Source organism: Ochotona princeps, chromosome 13, assembly GCF_030435755.1.
Source record: "Ochotona princeps isolate mOchPri1 chromosome 13, mOchPri1.hap1, whole genome shotgun sequence".
Lineage (NCBI taxonomy): Eukaryota > Metazoa > Chordata > Mammalia > Lagomorpha > Ochotonidae > Ochotona > Ochotona princeps.
The window spans coordinates 40,915,408-40,940,914 of record NC_080844.1 but is presented as its reverse complement, the minus strand read 5'-3'; the positions used below and the strand labels follow the sequence as shown (position 1 = coordinate 40,940,914).

Below are 25,507 nucleotides of genomic sequence, written 5' to 3'. Positions count from 1 at the left end.
CCTGGACCATGTGCTCATCAGCAGGAGCTAATGACCCACTAAGGAAGTTTCCCAGGTTCCCCTGCTCAAACCACTCCAAGACCAGATATGCATGCCAGTGGGTGCATGGCCCTTACCTGGCATGGCCTGCCCCATCCGTCCCAGGCTTGTATTAGCTAGTGTGGCCTGGCATGCCCCACACTCTGTTTTAGGGTGCTCATGTGGGTGCTGCAGCCTGGACCTGGCCTGCTTGTTCCCAGCAACAGTACTGATGAGTATCAGTGAGTTCCACGGTCACACCTAGCTCAGCTGATTGCCATCCAAACTCTCAAGCTAACCAGTGGGACTTGTAGTTCCATAGCATTGGGCCCATACACCCCCACAAAATACACCCAGACGAGGTTCTCTTGTGTGCTGGTTGGTGTCATGGCTCAGTCTAATATGACCCATCCCTTGATCCAACATTCACTGTCAGGTACTGGGATCTAGCCCTGCCAGACAGGCCCCCAGCTATAGCTTGCATGTACAGTGGCATGTAGTAGTCAGCAATGTTCCATGCTAAGAAGCCCAACTTAAGACTCCTGTGTGGGCTGGTGTATCAGTCTGACCCATAAAGATCTTCAAGTCTCTCAACTCCAAACCACCAGGTCTCAGTTGCCATGCTTACCTGCAAGCACAGTGGTCCTGTCTTTGGGTGTCCTTCAGGATTCATTCTTCACCTATACATTCAGTGGCCTTATCCACAGATGTCCCTAGAAAGTAATTCAATACCTCCAAGAGCTCACTGCCAGGCAGCCAGCAGGCAAGGCCTGGTGCCAGCTGGTATTCAGGCTGCCCACAAACCAAATCCTCCCACTGCTTAGCAGCAGTAGATGGGGAGTGACGATCACCAGCAGGAAACCTGGCAACTAAGAAGATATCCATATCAAACAGTACAAACAGTTGTAGTAAACTCAAATATCAATCCCATATCATGCATTGTGTTAGATAATCCAGAAGCACACCCCAGCACTGACTTTTGTCCTAAGGAAGTAAGATTTTACACCAAACACATAAGGACCTAACACAAGGGTACCCATGGTGTGCCTCTTAATTCAATATGTCTAGAACTGGTGTCTTTCCAAACCACACAAAGGAATAGCAGTCTTGCATAGGGATGCACATGTAAGATAACAGGATTCATATTCCAGAATTAGGACACAGTATAAAATATGAAGGTTCAAATATATACTTTGTGAACATATGCTGCCGGTGACACCATGGCTAATAGCAGAGCTTTTCGTGAGCCCATGTTAGGAAGCTGACATGCACAGCACACAGCAAACCTCTGGAATCCTAAGCAGAAGCCTCACATTTCCCCCACCCTAGCCCTAAGTACTTCAGTGTACCTAGGGACATATCCATTCATCCTGCAGAGAATGTATACAGGTACTGACTGCCACATATTTATGATTCTCCTGCATCATCAACTACCTATTTCTACAAGTGCCTCGGCCTTCTCATTCCCAATCCTCCTTAGGTCACAGAAACTGAAGACATACAAATGCAGTGGGTCCATATCCAGCAGTGTCTCCCAGTCAGGGACTAACAGAGCATTCAGAACATGAGTGCAGGTAGTTTCTACAAATCCTCTCTCTGGAAAATGGAAAGAGAATGAAGAACAGACATCCACTCTGAGCTGCAATAGAAGGATACATGATCTGAAATGTGTATCTAACCCCCACATGTACAGCTGCACCTCCACAGTCTGTATTATATCCTCACTATTTTGTAGCACTACAGGACAAAGCACATCCTCACCTCTTAGTGAGTGCTGAAAACAGAGGCAATAGCTGTGAAGAACATGAACATCACATGGCATCTCAGAATGGCTATCCAGATGGATGGGTGAGATGCTACTTCATGCCCAATCTAACAAGACTGGCAGCAGCAGTTCTCTTATCTAATGCATAGAAACTATCACAAGGAGTCCAGGATAATAAATAAGAGGCACATCTGCTCAAAAAAAAAAAAAAGATGGTAAGCTCTGTCTCCAGAAATCAATAGCAGTGAATTAGTGAATAGGATATATGTGATTTATCTGACACAAAACTCAAAATGGCATTATAACAGTGCTCACCATGGTAGAGAGGGCAAGGTATGAGCACATGAACAGGTGGAGAATTCTTGCAGAGATGAAAGTGTCTGCAAGGCCCAAATAGAAGTCCCATAGCTCAAGATGAGTGTAGGTGAAACTAAGAAGCTCAGATTTACACTTTGACAGCAAACAAGATGAAATACAACAAAGTATGTCTAATACAAAAGGATTGAAATGTATTGACTGAAATTTGGTCAAAATTCCCCAGAATCAAAAATCCAGTTCTGGAAATAACAAAGGACATCAAAAACAATGACATCAATAAAACTGACATTAACCCAAGTCACAAATACCTTGCCTGAATGTAAGCACAGTTTCAAAACCATCAAGAGAAAACTGACTTTCTGCACACAATGAAACTTGGATAAGAATATTAGTGAATTGATTCAAGATTAGAAAGAAGGAGAATCAAGATGGCGGAACAGGGTAAGAACACATTTAAAAGGACGAAGCAGAGAGGACATATTTCAGGATATAGGAAAGACAGAACAACAGCAGAGGGGTACCTAGAGACTGACAGACGCAGGAAACCAGCAGGCACAGAGGTGTGGTGTTGCAGTGACTGATACTCCAGTTGCATTCAGCTAATAGCTATCTGAACTCCACCAGCAACCGGAACTTCACCAGCAACGAGGTGCAAAAGGACTTTCATCGGGAGCTTGGGAGGTAAACCCAGACAAAGAACTGTTTGTCCTGCTGGTCCGTTCGACTTGACCAGGAGCAGAGACAGAGCAGCAGGTCTCAGACAGGTAGTGCGAGAACAGGGTGGATTTCATAGTCCAGTCAGCACCCTAGAGCTGAATTGGGCGCCATTTTGCATAAAGAGGAAAGGGCAAGGGAAAGGACTGAGCATGCGCTGAGCTGGGAGTGAGCTCATTTCTGACTTGGTGAACTGCATCAACGTAACATCCTACAGGTTCCGCCCGGGGCAGGTCTGGGTAGCCCTCGCATCTGACAGCCAGCAGATCAAGAACTGTAGTGGTGGTATGTCAGGTGCCATTTTATATACTGTGGCAATAGCTTTGGGACTGCAGGGGACAACAGTGAACTGCGCATGTCCTGAGCTCGCAAGAACTCACTGAAGTCCGTGGATTGCACTGGTCCCACAGAAAATAATACCAACTGTGGCATCATACCGGTCAAAATAGGTCCGTGTGGCACCCAGACCTAACGTCCAACAGGATTCGACAAGATCAGCGCCACCAACAACCTAATTATGTAGGATAACTGCTGTCTCTCTAATCCTGGGACCTGCTCCAACCGGAAGTGGGAGAAAGGTTGCAGAGACAGTGCAGCCTCAGCATGGTATCATAGGAGATAGAGAGGGGTGAGCCAAGAGCTGGGGCTCTGAAGACCACGGAGGAAATCTGACATAAGAACCCAGACCTGGAACTCGCTGGAGGTTGTGGCACAAGTGGCTACAATAAGTAAAATCGCATTGTAGACCTGTGGGTGACACAGCTTAGAAACCTGCCCCAAGGAGAAGATTCTGCTAACCAGAAGCACAATGATCAAGAGCAAAAGAAGAGACAGAGGCACAATGAATATTGCCGAAAACTCCCCTGCAAAGGAGCAAAACCCTATGCCAACCCCAGAGTTAACTGAGGAAGACATCGAGAAAATGGGGCACACAGAATCCATAAGACTCATTTTAAAGATTCTGATCAACAATGAGAAGCTCATGCAAGAGGTCAAAGAATTTAAGGAAGCAACAAAGCAAATCAAGGCTGATATGTCAGAAATTAAGAACACAGTAAAGCAAATTAAAACTACAATGGAGAGTCTTCAAAATAGAATGAAAAAAGCAGAAGAAAGAATCTCATAATTGGAAAATATTTCCTGTCACCAGGGGGAAGTAAATAAAAAGCTGGAAGCAGAGCTGGATCAGGCCAAAAAAAGTATTGAAGAATTGAAAGACACTATTAAGAGGCCAAATATAAGAGTTATGGGAGTCCCAGAAGGTGCAGAAAGAGAAGCTGAGTTTGCAAATGTATTTAATGAAATAATAAAGGAAAATTTCCCTAATCTGGAGAAAGAATTGGGAAACAAGATCCAGGAGGGGCACAGAACTCCCAACAGGCTTGATCAAAAGCGATCTTCACCAAGACACATGATCATCAAGCTGTCTTCAAATGAACATAAGGAAACGATCCTTCAATGTGCACGTGAAAAAAATCAATTGACATATAAAGGAATGCCAACTAAACCCACAGGAGATCTCTCACAGGAAACTCTACAAGCAAGAAGAGAATGGAGTGACATATTTCAGATTCTAAAAGAAAAAAATTGTCAACCCAGAATAACATATCCAGCAAAGCTTTCTTTTGCCTTTGAAAATGAAATAAAATTCTTCCACAGTAAAGAAAAGTTAAAAGAATTTGCCTCTTCCAAACCTGCCCTACAAATGATACTTCAAGATGTTCTCTTCACACAGAAGACGAATAGCATGTAGCAAAACCAAAGGCAAACAGGAAGAACATCCCAGTAAAATGACAACAGAAGACTAAACCAATGAACAACCCATTCCTAAAATGACAGGACCAAAGTACCATCCATACATATTAAACTCTGAATGTAAATGGCTTAAGCTCAATCAAATGTCATAGATTAGTAGACTGGATTAAAAAACAAAACCCATCTGTTTATTGTCTGGAGGAGACACACTTCAACAAAGATCAGTGGAAACTGTATCACATGGGTTTTGTTGTTTCCTGTTGGTTTCATCTTTTCAAAACACTTCCTTCTGATTAAATCATGCAGTAGCATCATTTTCTTCAAGAATGCTCTTGATTCTCATTTCTTCAGCTACACGTTAGTCATTTAATAGCATGTTATTTAACTTCTTGGTGTTGTTAATTTCTTTTTTCTCTCTGATGTTGATTTTGTTTTGTGGTTCTTCATTTAAGGGGATGTATAGTAGCTGTATAATGGAGACTGTTATATCTAGTAACATGTCATTTAACTTCATGGCATTGTAAATTTCTATTTTTCTTTCTATTGTTGATCTTGTATCATGACTTTACATTTAAGGGGATGTACAGTAGCTGTGAAATGGAGACTAACATCCAGATGTGAGGATGCAGTGTAGTATGCATTTCTGCTTCCAGACAGAGACGGACTTACAACGAAACTGTTTACTATATCTTGACAATAGGATTCCGAACTCTCTGCCATTGACCATGCCCGCAATGATGGACATATGACTGAGCATGAAGAACTGTATGTTAGTAATGATATAGAGGAACTAGGTAGGGGGAGGGAATTGGGAAGGGGATAAGGGAATATGGAACTGTATCATAAAATAATAATAATAATAATAAAATGTTTAAAAAAGAATATTACTCAACAGACATCTCACAGGAGAACAATATATTCAAATTATGAAAGAAAAGAAAAGCTAAAAAAGAAACAACGAAGAAGAAAAATGCTTCCTCCAACAATACTAATCCTGCAAAATGAAGGGGAGAAGTGAGTTTTGATGTGGTGACAGAAGTGGCACCAGCCAGTTGCCATTGCCAATAGCAGAGTGATAGAATCAAAATACCAGCTTGCTCCTGCAGCATTTCCCTGTTAGTTCACACCAGGAGCAGGAGGTGATAGTTCAATCAGTTGGGTCCAGTCCAACCTCATCAGGGACACTAAGACTGAGTTGATGACTTCTTGATTGGTCCTGGTCTCATTCTAATGGTGAATCTGTTTCACACTTCTTCTCTATCTCTTTCTCTCTTTTTTTCCTCTCTCTTCCTGCAACTCTCTTTCTCTTCCCCTCTTCCCCTATCTATCTGTGTTTCACACTCTATTTAACTCTGCTTTTCAAACAACATTTACAAAAACTTAAATACTCAGACACGCAGGAAATCTGGCTAAATGAAAACTCTGATTCAGTAAAGAAGGACTCCCAATACAACTATTAAATATATTTTGTCAACGGGGTACTAGACTTTCTACCAGTGTCTAGCTATAATGTCATGGTACATAAACATAGCAGAATGATGGACTCGTGACCATTGCTGAAGGACAATATTATTATAATGATACAGGTGAAAACAGTGGAGGCAGGGAGTGGGAATGGAACTAGTAGAAGGAGAAATCTCTGAGCATATGGAAATGTATTATGAAATGTAAAATTAAAAAAATAACTCCCTGACAGCCACATTCTAATCAAAAAATTGAAAAAAACGTTTATTCATACTATCCCATACTCTGTAGAAAACGAATATGAGCACACAGATAATTATTATCTGAAACAAAATCCATATATTCTAGTAAAAAAGAAAAAACTCATTTTAACTCTTCCAGGACACTTAGTCAAGATCCTTAAGCACAGCAGGTACCTACAATGGGGGCCACATATTTCTTGTCTGATATTTTGGATATTTCCAGTAAGTACAGAAATTATCAATAATCCACAAAATGCAGATAAATAAATGACATTTTACCTGTTCCATTCTGATCAGGAAACAATCAATGAAGTCCCGAGGGTTGTTAATGTCCAGAGATTCTTGATGTTCTTTTACTTTCTCCAAAGCATAATTTTTTATATAAGTAGTATTTTTTATTGATTTTTTGTGTTTCCCAGGGAGTAAATCAAGAAGAATAGGAAACATATTGCAGATCTTAAAAAGATAATTATAAAAGCACATTTAGCACATTTATTAAAGATATATACACAACACACAAAGCTACAAATTAAAACTTTCCTAGAAAAAAAGCATCTCTACCTTGAGCAGCACCATTAAAATGTTTGTGTGAATTAACCCTTGGTGCTGACAAGGAAGGGGAAAGGGGAAAGCCCTGGTCCCTTCATAAAAGACGACAATAACCTCTTTACACACGTTACAATCTTCCTCTTCATGTCAGTTCTCACTTAATACATCAACACTTTCCTACAAACTGAAAATATAAACTGGCATGCATGCAAATTGGTATTCTGTAGAGAAACAAAGGGGAAAGAAAGGCTTACCAACCAGATATCATGCTCAGACACTGCTGTATCCACACAGAGCATGTGGCCTCAGGAATAAAATCGTCATTGCATGAACAGGTAATTTGTGAAGACACCAAGAATCAAAACCAGCATTTTCTGCATGAAAATCTGGGAACTACAATGCTTAAGTTACTTCCACAAATCACAAAATGTGTCTGATCTTTACAGGACAAAATTATGACATTTTTCATGAGTCATTCATCGCAAACCAATCATTTTGCTACTAAACCTTGTTGTGTCAGCATGCCCACACGTTCGAAGATTCCAGCTAGAATCTGTGCTCCCATTCAGCCCCATTGACATCCCTAGTTGAGGTCTTTCGGGCAAACAAAACAAGCCAAATACCTCTAAGTCGTACAGTAGATATACATGTGAGAACCAAAAGCTTTCAACAGGGACCTGGGCTGTCTGTGGAGAGTCATGTGAGGCTGGAGGGAAAACACAGAAGGACCTCCAAGAAAAGGAGCTCTCAATATTGGTGTGAAAGCCACCAGACAAGGGCTTGAATTTTAGCACCATCTGTTCTCTGAAGGGCTCAACTCTATACCTAGGAAAACTTCTATTATATTATAATACAAACAGGACGGTGGTGTGCAGTCACTTCACCACTGGATATCAGATACAAGGAAGTCACAGAAGACAGATCAAAAGCCCTATTTCTCCACAAACAGTTTTGCAAAAACAGCCTGAATCAGCTTTATCAGAAATCTAGAACATAGCCAACGATGACAAAAACAACAATAAGCTGACGGAAAAAAAACTAATTTAAACATTCTAAAAATTTTGTTTCCTTGTATACGCCACTGTCCCATCTGCCTCCTGACGAGACTGTAGTCTTGGCAAGGACAGCACTGATCTCAGCGTGGGACTCTGGTCTGTGGTTCCAGATAAAGAGGTTGTGTCTCTCTTCTAAATCTAACAAAGACATTTGTCTTTATTCAGGTGTATCGAATTCCCATAGGGTACAAAGAAGCAGACTTTTCTCAAAAAATTGTAAGAAAAATGGACAGCCTACAGCAAAAGATTACAATTGAGGTACAGATTGCAACACTGAGACCAAAAGAAGCAGAGCTGGCTAGAGAAAAACATGGAAAATTAGGACATTCAGAAGTGCCTAAATACTGGGAAACACACCAACTCTCAAATACACCCTGGCAAGATACAGGCTAAGAAACGAACCGAGAGGGCCAGTTGTGGTATCCTAGGGGCTAAAGGCCTCGCCTTGAATATGCTGGGATTCGATATGACTGCAGTTTTAATCCTAGTGACCTCTCTTCCCATCCAGCTCCTGGACTGGGAAAGCAGTCGAGGATGGCCCAAAGCATTGGGACCCTGCAACCTTATGGGAGACCCGAAGGCTCTGGGCTCCTGACTCCTGGCTTCAGATCAGCTCATCTCTAGGCGTTGCAGTCACTTGAAGGGTTAATCAAGGTATGGAAGGTCTTCCTCTTTCCTCTCCTCCTCTCTGTATGTCTGACCTTCCAATAAAAATAAATAAATCTTAAAAAAAAAAAAACAAAGGAGCTGAGAGACATATTACACTAGAGTAAAATGAGGGAAGTAAGGCTGGGATATGCAGCCCCATGTTCCGAAGGAGCCAGAAAAGTTGGGGAATCTGACAATGATCTGAACTTCGTATTAAGAGAATATTTTGAGAAAAAAAGACATGTTCACCAAGGGTGTGGTACTAAGAGAGTTCCAGATTAAATATTCCAGAGCCTTTGATATCATGATCTTGCTCTTGTGTAGCAGAGGTGGGTGTGACCGTGGCTGCTCAAACACGTCCATTAGGTGGACATGGACATGGGGTGGGACCAGGGAGCTGTTTCCAGAATAGGTCGCCTGAAACCTGGTGCCCACCTAACAGTGAAGACTGCTGTTGGTGCTACTTAGGAATACGCAAAAGTGTAACATCTGAGATACTACTTACAGACCTATAGAAAGATGGGAGACACAGCAGTTAAGGGAGATGGGCAGATGCAGAAGAGTGGATTTGCATTTGTAACCTTTAAAAATCATGACAACATTGATAACATTATTTTTCAAAAATATCAGAAGATTAGTGAGCATAGATTTGAGGTGAAAATGGCCTTTTGCAAACAAGAGACACATTCAGCTGCTGGATCAACAAGAGGACACAGGGTGGATGTCACAATTTGGTGAGCCACACAGGAACCGTTGCAGGTGGTTAGGGTAATTCTGGCATAGTGGAAATCTGGTAGGAACAGAAGGCCATTGTGGTGGGGGTGGTGGCAAAATTTTGACTTGGTGGAAAACATGATTCAAATACAACAAATTTTGAGGTACCTATGATGTTGGTGGAAACAATAATAGTTTAGTATGTTATCGTGGATAACAGCTGTAACACTATGGACCCAGGACAGGAGGCAGTTTTGGAGGAAGTTGTTTGGGCAGCTTCCATGGTGGAGTTGGTTCTGGGGCTGGAGGAGGAAGTGCTGGATCAGGTAACTGAAGGTTCCAAACCCAGCAGAAAAGGACTACATTTCTTAGCAAGAGAGAGAGAGCGTGTGCAAAGATAGAGGTTAATTTGAAACAATCATCTGCAGTGCACGGACAATTGTAAATAATCTGCAAACAAAGCTGCTTAGCATTAACAAAATCCTTCTGATTCAAGATGTCATAGCCACAATTTGCCAAAAGTATAGCTACTATTTAATGGATATAGTGTCAATTAGATACACACGATTGGGACCTTTAACTAGGTAGCTTTGTTATTTATTTTCATTTCATTATATCTCATACATAGCCTAAAAATCGCGGGACAACATTTTTTAGCTTGCAAGAAAAAGAATTGGGGAATGGGCATTAGGTAAATTTTAAGATATCACTTGGGGCCCCAGCAAAATAGCCTAGAAGTTAAATGTTTGTGTTGCAGCCACTGGTTTTCAATTTGGGTACTGGTTTATGTCCCAGCTGGTTTTCTCCCCAGCCAGCTCCCTGCTTATGGCCTGGGAAAGCATCAGTAGACATCCCAACGCATTAGGACACTGCACCTGTGTTGAAGACCTGGATGAAGCTCCAGGCTCCTGACTTCAGGTCGGCTCAGCTTAGATCATTGTGGCCAACTGAGCAGTAGAGCAGTGGACAAAAGATCTTACCCTCATTATCTTTTTCTCTCTGTATATCTGCATTTCTACTAATTAATTAGTTATTTAATAAAGATTTCATATGGGACATATTCCTAACTGTAGTCTCTCTACTCATTTCTCACAACAAATGCCACTCTCACCTTCCCGGTAACACATTCACAGGGAGGCAGCAGGTGATGCCTCAATACTTGGATCCGTGCCACCCACAGAAAAAAACTTGACACTGTCCCACATTCCTGGGTGTTATGGGCAACTGAAGAGAGGATCAGAGGATAGACATTTCGTGTCTATCTGATCCTATCTGAATACTCTCCAATCTCTGCCAATCAAGTAAACTCAAAGAAAACAAATATTTTCAAATAAAAAATAACAGAAAGGACTTGAGAAAATCCTGAGCCTTCACTTATGACTGATACTGAGGTTCAGTTTGATCAACATGTATAAGTGAAGGTTAGAAGAGCCCCAACACAGATCCTGGCTTTCCTTCCTCATTCTCACTTTTTCTCCTTCCCTTCTCTTCTTTTGCTCTTCTTTTTCCAATTACTTATCTCTCACGGACTTGCTCACTTTCTCATTGTGTATATGTATCCAACTTTTCCTGTTTCTCAGTTTTTACTTTCAGTTAAACTTTCATCTCTGTCAAAGAAAGATACATAAAAGGTAAAGGAACAGAGAAGGCATAGAACACACAGAGAAACTAATACACAATCTTTAACAGTCTAGAAAAAGTCACTAAGAAAACAGCTAATCTAAAAGAAAAAAAAATGGTAAAAGGAGCCACTGGTTAAATGAGAAAAGAAAACCCACAAACAGAATTTGACATCCTCCCAAATTACTGTAAAACATGTTGCAAAGTGAATGTTGAAAAATGGAGAGGCTATACTGCAAGTCACATTCTGAGCTTGTCACTGAAGACAAGAAATGTTATCAAAGAGAGGAGCATCATCTCACCTGAATAGTCAGGGAATTAGCATTCCTGAAGTTTTCATTGAATTTTCCCATCAAGTTAAGAAACTCCGAGTCTCTATACTCAAAACGGTTCTGGAAAATCACGGAGCAGATCACATTGCAGGGAGCAGCACCCAAAATGAAGGTGGGGTCACAGGGTGAAGCTGAAGAGGAAAACACTTTTAAGCACCATTAGCAAGCCATACAAATCTCCTACACTTTGAACTATGAGACACAGGTGATTTTAGACTCTAAAACAGGAACTATGTACAAATTACCTAACCAGCATCATCTTCAAAGTGCTGAGAACAACACTCCTCCCCTTCCCAGAAAGGACTGTTGACCTCATCCCTTATTGAATGACAGTCTCCCAGCTTCAGGAACACCCAACGCCAGAGGAAACATCACAGCCTCTGTGCGCAGGACTCTGACCCCAAGTCAATGTTATTTGGAGGCCAAAGAGAAAACCTGAGGGGCCACCGCTAAAAAATCTAATAACTCAGGTTATCAGTGTACAGTTATATCTACCCGGAAACTGAACAGTGAATAAGGAAGAAATGGTGAGGGATTTTTTTGCACATATTCAATAATTAAGGAAAATGGGTGTAGAAACTGCAGAGTGACGAAAACCAAGAAGAGAAAGGGTTGACACAATTCAGGGATTTGAAGAAACAACTAAGGACAGCTAGAATTCATGGAAGCCAGGGAAAACAGCACAAATAAAAATTGACCAAGACTTGTTTGCCTAAAATTACAATGAAGTTAGACAACTTCCAATCAAACTGGCATGGCAAACATCATATGTAAACTGACGAATCGCCTCTTTAGAGCCTTTGAGGTGGGAGGAAACGTACTTCTTCAATAGGAAACAATGCCCAGCACTACTAACCAGGCTGCACACCTTTTCTTTACACTAAGTCAGTGCTCTTGTGGAATTATAGATTATTGTGCTACAGAGCCATCACAGAATACTGTGTCAGCGTGAATTTTCAATATGAACCATCACTGAGGTCAATTTCATCATTTTACATACACAACAAGATGAAGTTTTCTATTTTGCTTCATGTTTTGTATTTATGTGAGCAATATTAGAATTAAATTGCTATAACTAAGACGTAACTAAATATTATATGTATAAAAATGTAACATCATGAGATAATTAAAGGTGAATTAAATCAGGAGAATATAAAGAAATGATATGAAATTAAATAACAAATGGATGAGGAATTAAATAACAGATAGATATTGAGTGCTTTAAAAGAGTGCTAGGCAGTTAAAATCAAAGCCCTACAAACACTGAAAATCTCTTAGATCATGTTGGGAGGTTCACACTACAAATGCAGGCCAATTAGTGATAGTATCTGATGCCTTTTCATGCTCCATTATGGTGTTATCAAGTCATTCCCATCATGCACTCTGGTGAAGTGTTCTAGAATATTGTTCCACAATTGTGTTACAGGAATAAAAACACTATGTTCTCTTTGAAAAATGAGGATGCAAAAACAAAGCAAAAACAGAAAATAGTCCTGTGAGGCTTCTATTCCCAAAACTGTGTAATGATCAGTATGTGATGCACAACAGCTAAATATCCACAGAAGCTCCCTGGACTCTGCTTCAAACAGTCCCTGCTCCTCCAGGGAGATGAAAACCACGACAAAGAATGCAGTCGCTCCCTATCCTTGCAGTGAGTCCATCCAAGGCTATCACTAGACAGGAGAGAGGTTTCTTATGGACATTTAAAGGGTCAGCCACCAGATCCTAGGATGACTTCAAGTGGCAGTCCCCATCCCCTGGTACTGATGTGGTTAGACTGCTGGGAGCAGCCCTCTTTCCAGCTTTTCCTTTTACTCCCAGTACAGGAAAAAAAATTTTGAAGCAATTGTCTCATCCAATTTATTCCATTCCTCAACCTCCCCCCACCAATGGTGCATATGCACATACATCTTTCTCAACTATGGGAACATCATTAAAAAATAAAATAAATGTAATTTTTAAGAGAATAAAAAAAACATAAATAAACTCACCATTGGTTTTCCTCAGCTCTTCCACAAGGCAGCGGGCCTCCTCCTGAACTCGCTCCTCTATGCTCCTCTTCCCCATCCCAAAATTCCGCAGGGTCATGAGAGAGAAGCGCCGGGTGTCTTTCCATCTCTTTCCATTGCTGAAAATGATTCCTTAGAAGAGAAGTGGAAAGTTAAGGAGGATTTCAGGTTAGGAAGAGGAGGCTGGCATCTGAAAGCTATGCTGGTGGAACTCCTGGTTTCTGTACATCTTCCCCATCACCAAGGTCACCACCACACACATTAACACACACGTGAACATACACACACCTAACTCATGCAGGCACACAGGTGAACACATGTGGATATATATGCATGTGAATGCATAAACACATGCATGGTCATGTGTGAACACATATGTGAACACATATGTAAACACAAAGGTGAACACTGACCTAATCCTTTATTAACTTTTGCATTCAGTGGAAAACTATCTCTTCCAGAAAACTCTTCTCCCAGATCAATTAGTGCTTCCTTCACTGCTTCATAACCGTGCAACACCACAGTGGGCTTCATGCCCAAATACACAGTGAACACAGGGCCATAGACTTTAGACAGCTGAGGGAGAAAAGAAAATGTGAATGTTAACAAGAGAAATCTCTTCTAGCCACAATTATGTTCATCATTGAGCTGACATGAATGTCTTACTATCAGTAATTTTATTCTTTAAATTAAGCATCAACATTTTGGAAGTTATACATAAACATGTTGATGATTGCACACCTACATATATGGTGGCTCCCAATACTCATTTTAGTGCAGAGAAAATTAGGTTCAGATTATCATCACTAGTCAGCACAGCAACAAAGATTAGTTCATCTGTATTCCAGATTTAAAAGACAAACATCTAAAGGTGCAGAGGTTTGTAATTATATGTCCTATGAATAATAAGTAGAAGGCCCATATTTAAATTCTGCTTCAGCGACACTGATGCCTGAGAATTTATCAGAGTTCACAGGTAAGATCAGACACACACACCCCCACCCAGCTGCACTATGACAATAATTGGATCACCTACAAACCTCCTGCCATGGGAAGCCTACTCAGTAGTAAGGAATACAAGATTTACAGTCACCCAGGAACTCAAAAGGCCAGCCAAGTAAAGCTCTATGTGAGTAACCAGCATACAGAGAGTGGGCACCACTGAGGTACAGCAAGAACACACAGACCTGATGTAAAGATCATTTGACCCCTACTGTGCATTCACTGTCACAGACGGTGGCTTTGCATATGTCCAAATGCATTCCATTACCACCCAGAAGACCCTGGCTCATTCTCTCTTTTATTCACTTGTACTGAAGAACCATAGAGTTTTCCTGGACAACAGTAACAATTTGCTTCCCTGAAGTTTAACTCTCTTGGTTATCAAAGCAAATTCAAGAAATAAACACTAGATGATTTTTTCACTAAAATCAGCTATCATAAAACACTCTGTTGCCATGGACTTTGAGGAAGCTAAGCCACTGAGCAAAAAGAGCGTGAAACAAACAAATGAACACTGGAATTTATAGCTTTGACTCTACCCTACTGCTTTAAAGCTTCTATACTGACCAAATGCATTACCTTCTTACAACTATTTCTGAGAACACAACATCAAAAAGTTGAATCCCAAGGGATTGTTTTTTTGAAATAAAATACTTCAGTAATTAGCTTCCAACCATACAGAATTTTTGAACCCTGCAGTAGATCACTTATCCTTTATAAACCACTGGAACATGATAATGCATACTTACTTCAGTTAGGGATTTGCTAATGTCCTTAAAATCTATCTGTAGGATGTTGCCAAGAATTGGAAGAGGAGTGGGGCCAGGCGGGAGATTCCCTTTCCCATGGCTCTGTTTCCAGAGTGAAAAGAGAAGGAAGCAGGAGAGACAAAGCACCAGCACCACCGTGGGATCCATGGAGTCTCCTCTTCCTGAGACAAGTGGGAGCTGGCAACCACAGGCTATTACAGAACTCCCTGCTCATCACGTGTGCTTGACCTGTACTGCCTCAGGTGGGCTAGATGCACTTTAACTATCCTTTGAGTGAACTTTGGTTTATTGATAAAAATGAAAACAAGATGTTATTTTTTAAACTTTTGTTTTTCATTGTTCCCTTAGTCGTTTCCAACTCAGAGGTTCTGGTCAATTCATTGTGTGTGAAAGGCATGGTGGGTGCGGTACAGGCACTATTCTGTGGCTTTTGTAACCAGCCCAGTGGATAAAAGGCCAGAATAATAAGAACTGATATTAAAATAATGTATTGAAAAATGTTCAATATTATTATCTATACATCGACGGCAGTTAAGAACTCATAACTTTCTTGTATATAAAGGGTTTGTACCTATAACACTTTCTGAAATACAAGAATATTTTCCTTGAAATTGGGCAAGCCTACAAATTTCAAATTTGCTATACTAATGCTAGAGTACTAAGCATGACAGATGAAATAACTCATACTTGTATAACTTGGAAGGGAGAATATGAGCAGAACCAAAGGCATGTTCTCCAGTGGAGGATGAGACCAAGGACTTCTCCAAACACATCCAAGGCACAGAAGGACCTGCACTACCTGCAGACACCAATGGCAGATGACATAGAGTGGGCAAGATCTGAACAGCACTGACACAGAAAGCCTGACTGCATCACCAAAGTCTGTGCACACAAAGGAATGTTCCTTAAAAACATCATGACTTTGGGCATCAACAGAGCTACAGGTCATAACTATTTCCATTTGCTTTTTTATATATGTGTATGTTGTACAAAATTCTGCTTATACATATCATTATATACATAGCAAAATTATTATCAAAATAAAATATATTTCTTCATCTGTCAATTTACACAATAACTTCTTTGTTTACAAAGGGACACTTGATCTGTTACAAATCTAGATATGATTAACCATAATTCTCACACTTCACCTCGTCACTTTAGACTCACTCATTTTCCCTAACTGCAAACTCATACTGCTTTTTACATTACATTATCTTCCTCAACTACCAATAACAATTTATCCATATACTACATATTTCATATTTTATAATTTGCACATAGTATTTTCTATCTATATTTGTTATAATTCTCTTAATACTGATTTCTCCAAAGGGTCCATGTTTTATCATGAATGCTGCTGTTTCCCCAATTTTCAATAAATCATATTCTACTGTATACATGTGCATATCCTGGGATCGTTATTTAATCAACTCAACTGGTGATAGACATTTCTGTTATTTCCACATCTTGATTTCTGTGAATCATGCTGGGATATTGCAGTTATAAATACACTGAGGAAATCAAATCGATTTTCATATACTATATTTAATTATTCATACATATTGAATTTCTCAAAATTGGATGTTCAATACCATACATATTTGGGGTCTCAACAATTGTTTCATAAAACTATTGCCCTTTTAAAAATACAACACCTTTGCCAAGGAAGTGTTTCCCGCAGGAGGTAGAGCTCACGTGGCATTTCTCAACCTCTGACACTTGCTACCTCCAAACCAACTAGATAGTCAGCTCTGCAGGATTCACTGATATTTACTTACTGCCTTACACACCAATGACTGACAAATAAACATGAATTTAGTTAATAGTTGAAGTACAGCTTAGTTAAGAAAAGAGAAAAATGGATCTGTATCTAGTTTACTTGGAAGCCAGCTTTTGCTGCTGGCTGCTTGCCTGCGCTTTGCACTTGGGTTACCTGCTTTGCATAAAATGAAATCCTTCACTCTCTTCACAGCAATCAGTTAACTACTGACAAGAGGGTGTCTCTGTTCCTCCTTCCTTTTATTTGATCCCTTCCTCACATTTTTCTTGCTCCCTTTAACTCAGCAAAACATTCAAATCTACAGGACTCACCGACCATTATTGATGGTGTGCTATGAGTTCAAAATGGCTGAAACAGTCAGATCTCTGCCAGGTTGATTCCAAGAACCAGGAATTCCATGCAGCTCTCCCTCAGGAGTGGCAGGGACCCAAGTCCTCATTCCACCTTCCACTGACTTTCTGGGTACATTGGTAGAGAGCTGGATCAGAAATAAATTACTGGAGTGGAATGCCAGCATCACACTTGGTGACTTAATTAACTGTGCAGGGCCCAGCGGCGTGGCCTAGCGGCTAAAGTCCTCACCTTGGGGGCCCTCGGGATCCCATGTGGGCGCCGGTTCTGGTCCCGGAGGCTCCACTTCCCATCCAGCTCCCTGCTTGTAGCCGCGGAGGGCAGTTGAGGACGGCCCAATGCATTGGGACACTGCACCCGCGTGGGAGACCCGGAAGAGGTTCCAGGTTCCCGGCTTCGGATCAGCACGCACTGGCCCATTGCGGCTCACTTGGGGAGTGGCTCATTGGACGGAGGATCTTCCTCTCTGTCTCTCCTCCTCTGTGTATATCTGGCTGTAATAAAACGAATAAATCTTTAAAAAAAAAATTGACTGTGCAATACACAGGCCCCAATATACACTCCCTTCTAGCACTAAATTGTATTTCATAGCTTGGATATGCTGTAGTTTGTTTATCCATTCAGTTAGTGCAGAATATCTTGATGACCTTCAATTTCTGAAAATGATGCAGAAAGCTGCTGTAAACACCCTTGTGCCGGCTTTTCTGTAGATGTAAGATTCCCACTCATCTGAATAAAAACTAACGAGTGTAATAGCTGGGTAACGTGAAAAATCAAACTTCTTTTTCAAAAACTGAACTTTGGCATTGCTGCTTGCAATGATTAATAGACTGCAATGTTCCACATTTGGCTGAAATTTGATTCTATTCATCCATTTTTTTTATAATTTAGCCATTGGGTAGATGTTTAATGGCATCTTATTGGTGACTTAGTTTATAATTCCCTAATCATGTCTGATGGTCCAGTCTTTCAATCATTTTTGTACTTGTGTGCCTATGTGAATAGATGTCTAGTCAAGTATTTTTGCTGGTTTTTAGTCAAGTTCTCCATTTTCCCATTATTGAACTTTAAAAGTTTTCTGTGTATTTGAATAACCACCATTTTATCAGACATGTATTTGATAAATATTCATCAATCGAATGCTTCCATTCTCATTTTGTAGTGTTTCATCACATCAAATACTTTTTCTAGTCTTAATATGACCATGTGATGTCTTCACTAAGTTGATGTGATGAGATATATTCACCAATTTCCCAATGTTGAATCATTCAAGCTACTTGAAATAAATCACACCTGGTCATGTGGTATAACTGTTTTCGTGCACTGTTGGATTATTTACATTTTGCTGAAGATTTCTATATGTGCCTTAATTAGATATGTTAGTCTTTAGTTTTCCTTCTTAAAATATCTTAAATTCACAGCAGTACAATCTACAATGACAAAGACATGGAGACCGCCCAGATGCCCTTTCAAAGAGGAGTGGTTAAAGACACTCTGGTACATCTACCTAATGCAATACTTCACAGCCATTAAAAAAAATAAAATTCTACCATTTACAACCAAATGGTCTCAACTAGACACCATTATGCTCAGTGAAATAAGTCAATCCCAAAAGGACAAATACCATATGTTCTCTCTGAAATAAGTCAACCTTCATGCAAAATATAAGATCAATAGCCATTTCAATACTGTTTTTGCTTCAATACATGGGTTTTAATATCTAAGTTCTTACTTTCATTTCTTCATAATAGTTTCTTTTCTCTTATTTAATTCTTCATTGACTCATAGATCATACAGTAGCACCATTTTCTCCAACAAGATTTCTTCTTTTCTATTTTATTTATTTTTCCACACATTAGTCCTTGCATGTTATTTAGCTCCATGGTGTTGTAAATTTTTTTTTAAATTTATTCCTGTTCTTGATATTGTTTTATGGACTTTCATTTAGGAATGTATAGTAACAGCGTAACAGAGACTTGCATATCCAGATGTGAAGCTGTGGTGCAGTATGCATCTCTGTATCCAAATCAAAGGACTCTCAATAATACTGTTGGGTGTATCTTGACAATACGATGCTGGACTGTCTGCCATTGTGTGTACTGGCAATGTCAGGACACACATGGATAACAGAATGATGGGCTTATGACTGCTTATGAAAGACTATACTATTGTAAAACATACAGGGGAAATCAGTTGAGGGAGTGAATTCAGGGAGGGAGGCAAGTTAAATCTCATAGCCTACAGAATTGTATCATAAAATTAAAAATGAAATAGAAGGGGGAAGAAGAAAATAAGCAAATAAAAATTTTAAAATAATAAGAAAACAGCCAGTTCCTGGGCCCAACACAACAACCTGATTGCAAAATCCTTGCCTAACATTAGCCAGGTTCACATATGGGCACTGGTTCATGTCCCGTCTGCTTCAGTTCCATCTAGCTTCCTGCTTGTGTTCTGGGAAAGGCAGTCGATGATGGTCCAAAGCCTTGGGACCCTGCACCCATGTGGGAGACCTGGAGGAAGTTCCTGGTTTCTGGCTTCAGATCTGCTCTGCTCTGGCCTTAGCAGCTATGTAGGAAGTAAAAGAGTAAATGGAGGACATTTGTCTGTCTCTCTGTAAATCTTCCTTTGCAATAAAAATAAATAAATCTTTTTTTAAAAAAGCCAGTTATTATTTTCACTGAGTCTCTCTAACGATTTCCTGCTTTTAACTGTATTAACTTCTGTCCTGATTTTAGTTGTTTCCTTTGATTGTTTATTATTTATTTTCTTCTTTTATATATATATAATCTTATATGTATATAATCTTTACATAGTTGATTAAGATACAAACAGTCAAGGGCTACAGGAAAGTGGGGAAGACGATTGTCTCCACTTTTGTGTTTGTGTGTGTGTGTATCTTGGGTAAGGAGGGAAATAAAGGGAGAAGCCCCACCAAACCTCCCAGCCCCTCCCAGGGTCCCCAACATGGAGCATGCTCTGAAGGCACTGCTCAGGTGGTTTTGATAGTTCAACAGTTCTGAATTGCTGCCAATCTCAACATTCCAAGCAAGAAGAAATCTCCCCAGAATCCACTGGCTGATTTTAAGGTGTATAGCAGCCGGGTGTGTATAAACCAAAATAGAAATGTCAATGAAGTAGTCACAGGACATGGTTAAAACTTGCATTTTCTAATATATCAGTCACTCAATTCCATGTCAATTAACTCCATAATGTTGTAAACTCTTGTTAAATTTATGTTATGGCTTTTAGTTGGTCGGGAAGATGTTCTGCCAGCTCTGCTTTTAGACTACAGATGGTCTCCCCAAGAAACTGTTGAATTGATCTGGACAATAAGATGTTGGACTCTATGCATGGTACATGCTTGCAATGAAAGAAGCATGACTGATTTGAACTGCAACACTGCAATAAGGTGGAGTAATCCACCATGGGGGGAGGGTACGGGGAGGGGCTGGGGGAACTTCAGAGCCTATGAAATGGTGTCATAAAATGAAATGCAATTGGGCTCAGCAGCATGGCCTAGTGGCTAAGGTCCTCGCCTTGATCCCATATGGCCGCTGGTTCTAATCCCGGCAGCTCCACTTCCTCTCTCTCTCTCCTCCTCTCAGTATATCTGACTTTGTAATAAAAATAAAATAAATCTTTAAAAAAAAAATTTTTTTTAATGAAATGCAATTAAAAAAAGGAATCCACTGGCTGGCATTGCCCAACTTAGAGTCTCTGTTTGCTCATATTTTAACTGGCAACACTTGGCTGGGGTAGTTGATCAATATGTTCTGTCCTCCATCCTTTGTTGCAGTATCAGTTGTCCTCTGCAGGTTCCGATGGACTGCTATATTCTCCATGTACACCTGGATATGCTGTCAATTGTTCCATCTGAGCCTCTGAGGAGGCTCAGCTTTGACACATGCAATCCATGGTCAGACCATTGAATCTGCAATTTCCTCCATGGTTGGGGTTCCGAGTCCAGCAGTTCAGTTTGGGAGATCCCTAAAAAAAACTTCATCAGGGGAGAATCAAGATGGCAAATTGGGAAAGCACACATTTAAACAGAGAGAGGAACATTAGCCAGTGTGAAGCAGAGTGGCACATTCCAGGAAAAAGGAGAGGATAGAACAACGGCAGAGGGGTACCTGGAGACTGACAGACACAGGAAAGCAGCGGACACAAACATATGGTGTTGTAGTGACTGACATTCCAGTGGCATACAGTAGTGGCGATCCGAATTGCACCCGCAGTAAGCACTCCACCAGCAACAAGGGGGGAATGAACAACTACGAGGAGCTTAGGAGGTGAACCCAAGCAAAGAACTGCCAATCCTGGCGGTCTGCTTGATTTGACCAGGAGCAGAGACAGAGCGGGAGATCCCAGATGGGCAGTAACGCAACAGGGTGGATTTCACAACCCAGTCTACCCTCTTAGTGCCATGTTGGGCACCGTTTTGTTTAAGGAAGCAAAGGTTATGGAAAGGATTGAGCATGCACTGAGCTGGGACTGAACTCATTTCTATGACAGTGAACTGGAAAAATATGGCATCCTACAGATTCCACCCCAAATACATCTGGCACCTTCAAACCTGATGGCCAGCAGATCAAGAACTCTAGTAGTGGCACATCAGGTGCCATTTTGTACAGTGTGGCAAAGGGTTTAAGACTACAAGGACAAGAGTGAGCTGCGCATGTGCTGATCTTGACGAGAACTCACTGAGCTCAGTGCATTGCAGTGGCCCTGCAGGAAAATACCGAGTATGGCATTGTGTGAGTCAAAACTAGACCCTGTGGCCTTCAGACCTAATGGCCAACAGGTTACGGCAGGATCAGCACCACAGACAACCTAGCTGTATAGGACTGCTGGTGTCTCCCTATTTCTGGGACCTGTTCTAACTGAAAGTGGGAGAAAGGTTGTACAGACAATGGTGCAGCCTCAGCACTTTATCCCAGGAGGTGGATTCTGGTGAGCAAGAGCTGGGGCTACAGAGACCATGGTGGAAATCTAACATAAGAACCCAGACGTGGAACTTGCTGTAGGCAGTGGCACAACTGGCTGCCAACAAAGAGCCATGTACCAACTGCAATAAGCAAAATCGAACTGTAGACCTGTGGGTGACACAGCTTAGAAACCTGCTCCAAGGAGAAGACTCTGCTAACCAGACGCACAATGACCAAGAGCAAAAGAAGAGACAGAGGCACAATGAACATTACTGAATACTCTCCTGCAAAGGAACAAAACCCTTTGCCATTCTCAGAGTTAACTGAGGAAGACATCAAGAAATGGGGGATACAGAATTCAAAACACTTGTTATGAAACTTCTTATCAACAACAAGAAGCACATAAAGCATGCCTCAAAGGATTTAAGGAATATGTCACACTGGAAATGAATCAAATGAAAGCTGGAGCAAGTGAAAAGCATAGTGGAAAGTCTCCAAAATAGAATGAAGGAGGCAGAAGAAAAAAAAATCTCAGAATTTGAAGCTATTACTTGTCACAATGGGGAAACAAACAAACAAACAAAAGCTGGAAGCAGAGCTGGGCAAGACTAAAAAGTATTCAAGAATTAAGAGGTACTACCAAACAGCCAAATGTAAGAGTTATGGGAGTCCTGGAAGGTGCAGAAAGAGAAACTGGGTTTACAAATGTATTTAATGAAATAATAAGGGAAAACTTCCCTAATCCAGAGAAAGAATTGGTAAACAACATCCAGGAGGAGCACAACACTCCCAACAGGCTTGACCAAAAGCCATTGTCATCACGATACATGTTTGTCAAGCTCTCTTTAATCGAACACAAGGAAAAAAATCCTTAGATGTGCATATGAAGAAAATGAATTGACATATAAAGGAATGCAAATTAAAGTCACAGGAGATCTCTCACAGGGAACTCTACAGGCAAGAAGAAAATGGAGTGATATGTTCCAGATTCTAAAAGACAGAAATTGTCATCCCAGGATAACATATCCAGCAAAGCTTTCTTTTGTCTTTGAAAATGAAATAAAATTCTTCCACAGTAAAGAAAAATTAAAAGAATTTGCCTCTTCCAAACCTGCCCTACAAATGATCCTTCAAGATGTTCTCTTGACAGAGAAGAGGAAGAACATCCACCAAACCACAGGCAAACGGGAAGAACATCCCAGTAAAATAACAACAGAAGACCAAATCAATGAACAATCCATTGCTAAAATGACAGGACCAAATTACCACCTATTTGTATTAACCCTGAATCAAACATCAAAGATTAGTAGACTGGATTAAAAAAAAAAAAAACAAAGCCCATCTATTTGTTACCCACAGGAGACATATTTCACCCACAAAGATCAGCAGAAACTATATCTCACTTTCTCCTGAATAAATTCTTCAATGATCATACACTAGCATCATTTTCTTCAAGAAGGTTCTTGATTTTCATTCCTTCAGTGACACATTATTCATTCAGTAGCATGTTGTTTAGCTTTATGGCATGGTTAATTTATATTTTTTCCTGTTGTTGATCTTTTTTTGTGGCTTTTCATTTAAGGGGATGTATAGCAAATGTGTAATGGAGACTATTATATCCAGATGTGAGGATACAATGCAGTGTGCATCTCTACTTCCAAAGATGGGCTCTCAAAGAAACTGTTTACTATATCTTGACAATAGGACAATGCCCGCAATTATGGACATATGACTGTTTATGAAGAACTATACTATAATGAAGATAGAGAGGAACTCAGTGAGAGTGAAAGGATTGGGAAGGGGATAAGGAAAATCCCAGGGCCTATGGAACTGTATCACAAAATGATAAAAAGAAGTAAAATTACAAAAAAAAAGAAATATATTAAGAAAATGTTTTTCTTTAAATTTCCAGTGCTGCTAGAATTGATTTGACCACAATGTTAGTTTACAAAAGGACTTGTTTGTTTTTAGCTAGACAGTACACATTTCAAAACATTCTGATTAAATATATGTGGTAAGATGAAAAAAAAGAAGAAAGAAAGAAAGAAAGAAAGAAAGAAAGAAAGAAAGAAAGAAAGAAAGAAAGAAAGAAAGAAAGAAAGAAAGAAAGAAAGGAAGGAAGGAAGGAAGGAAGGAAGAAAGAAAGAAGCAGCAGCAACTTCATTTGAGGTGATCCCAGATCTGGTTCTTGTGTGTGAATGCCAGTAGAGGGTCCAACATAGTCTGTTGCCCCAGTCAGCTTATGCATATGCTGCTGGTTGCAATTGCTGGGTCAGTTCTGTTTCCAGCCCTGTCTTCCACACAAACCAATGGGTGTTGCAGTCCAACCTGATTCTGCCCACCTCACACTCTGCCCTCATGCAAGCCGGTGGGAGCTGCAGTCTAGTTAAGGTAATTCCCAATAACCGCACCAGGCCTGCCCCTTACCCTGGTTCCTGTGCTTGCCAGTTTATACAGGTGTCAGGCTTCTGTTTTTTACAAAACAATTTGTTCTTTTTCTCCAATTTCCTAAGACAAATGTATAAATTATTGCCTATATTTCTTTGTTTTCTAACATATGCATTGAATGCTATAATTCTACAAAGAATGGATTTTATTGCATCTCACAAATTTTGAGAAGCTTTATTTTATTTTATTTTATTTTAAATCTTAAGTCTCTTCACATTTATTCTTTGATTCTTGTATTACATTAAAGCATGTTATTTCATTTTATCTTCAGCACTTGGGACTATTCCAGCTATCTTTCCTCTACTTATTAAAGCACAACTCCATAATGACCCTAGATAACACATTATAACATCCATATCATTTCATATTTATTTAGTCATGTACTCCAGCCTAGAACATGGTCCATATTGCTGAATGTGCCACTTATCTGAAGAAGAAAGTGTATTCTGCTTGTCTGGGTCAAGTGTTCTTTAAAGGTCGGAGCACAAGTCAGAGGCACACACACCTTAAGGGTTGTTGTGACTTCAGGGGAATCGAACTCCTTACCATTATACCATGTTTTTCTTTAAGAATTCTTATTTTGTAGATTGCTTTGTATAAAGCAAACTAATACAGAAATTACAGCTTTATTTTTGGCAAGCGTTAACCTCTGTTACTTTTCATTTATGTATCTGTATTTCAAGTGGATATCTTATGCCCAAAATTAAATTTTTTTCCACTCTGAAAGACTCCTTTTAATTGGTACATTTAGTGATGTTCGAATGGATGTTAATATAGCTGGATTAATTTCTAATTTTGTTGCTTTTTCCTACTCATTGCTCTTGTTTTTTGCTTCCATTTTTGCCTGTAATAATCTTCTGCCTTCAGGAGTTTTAACAGCATGTCTTATCACTCCATTTTCTCTTCTTCCTGAACATTCTGCTTGTATTTCTTCATTTGCTTCTGAAATAGCCTCCACAAAATTTTAAATATGTACTTACAATAAACAAGCAAAAAACCTCAATGAATATGGAGCTGAACTGTCA

General features: G+C 40.1%; 1 protein-coding gene across 5 annotated transcripts in view; it reads right to left on the bottom strand.

Annotated features, from left to right (window-relative positions):
- The window catches only part of LOC101529516 (cytochrome P450 2C14-like), a 116,338-nt gene that overhangs the window by 58,442 nt on the left and 32,389 nt on the right, over positions 1–25,507 (bottom strand). For 2 of the 5 annotated variants that reach the window (XM_058671989.1, XM_058671990.1), the window contains exons 1-5: positions 14,955–15,122; positions 13,617–13,779; positions 13,186–13,335; positions 11,165–11,325; positions 6,556–6,732 (exon numbers count right to left, since the gene is read on the bottom strand). In XM_058671989.1, coding sequence (XP_058527972.1) covers positions 6,556–6,732; positions 11,165–11,325; positions 13,186–13,335; positions 13,617–13,779; positions 14,955–15,122 — 819 coding nt within the window. Of the gene's footprint in view, positions 1–6,555; positions 6,733–11,164; positions 11,326–13,185; positions 13,336–13,616; positions 13,780–14,954 lie in introns of those variants that run through there. The other 3 variants (XM_058671991.1, XM_058671993.1, XM_058671995.1) reach the window with 3 other exon arrangements.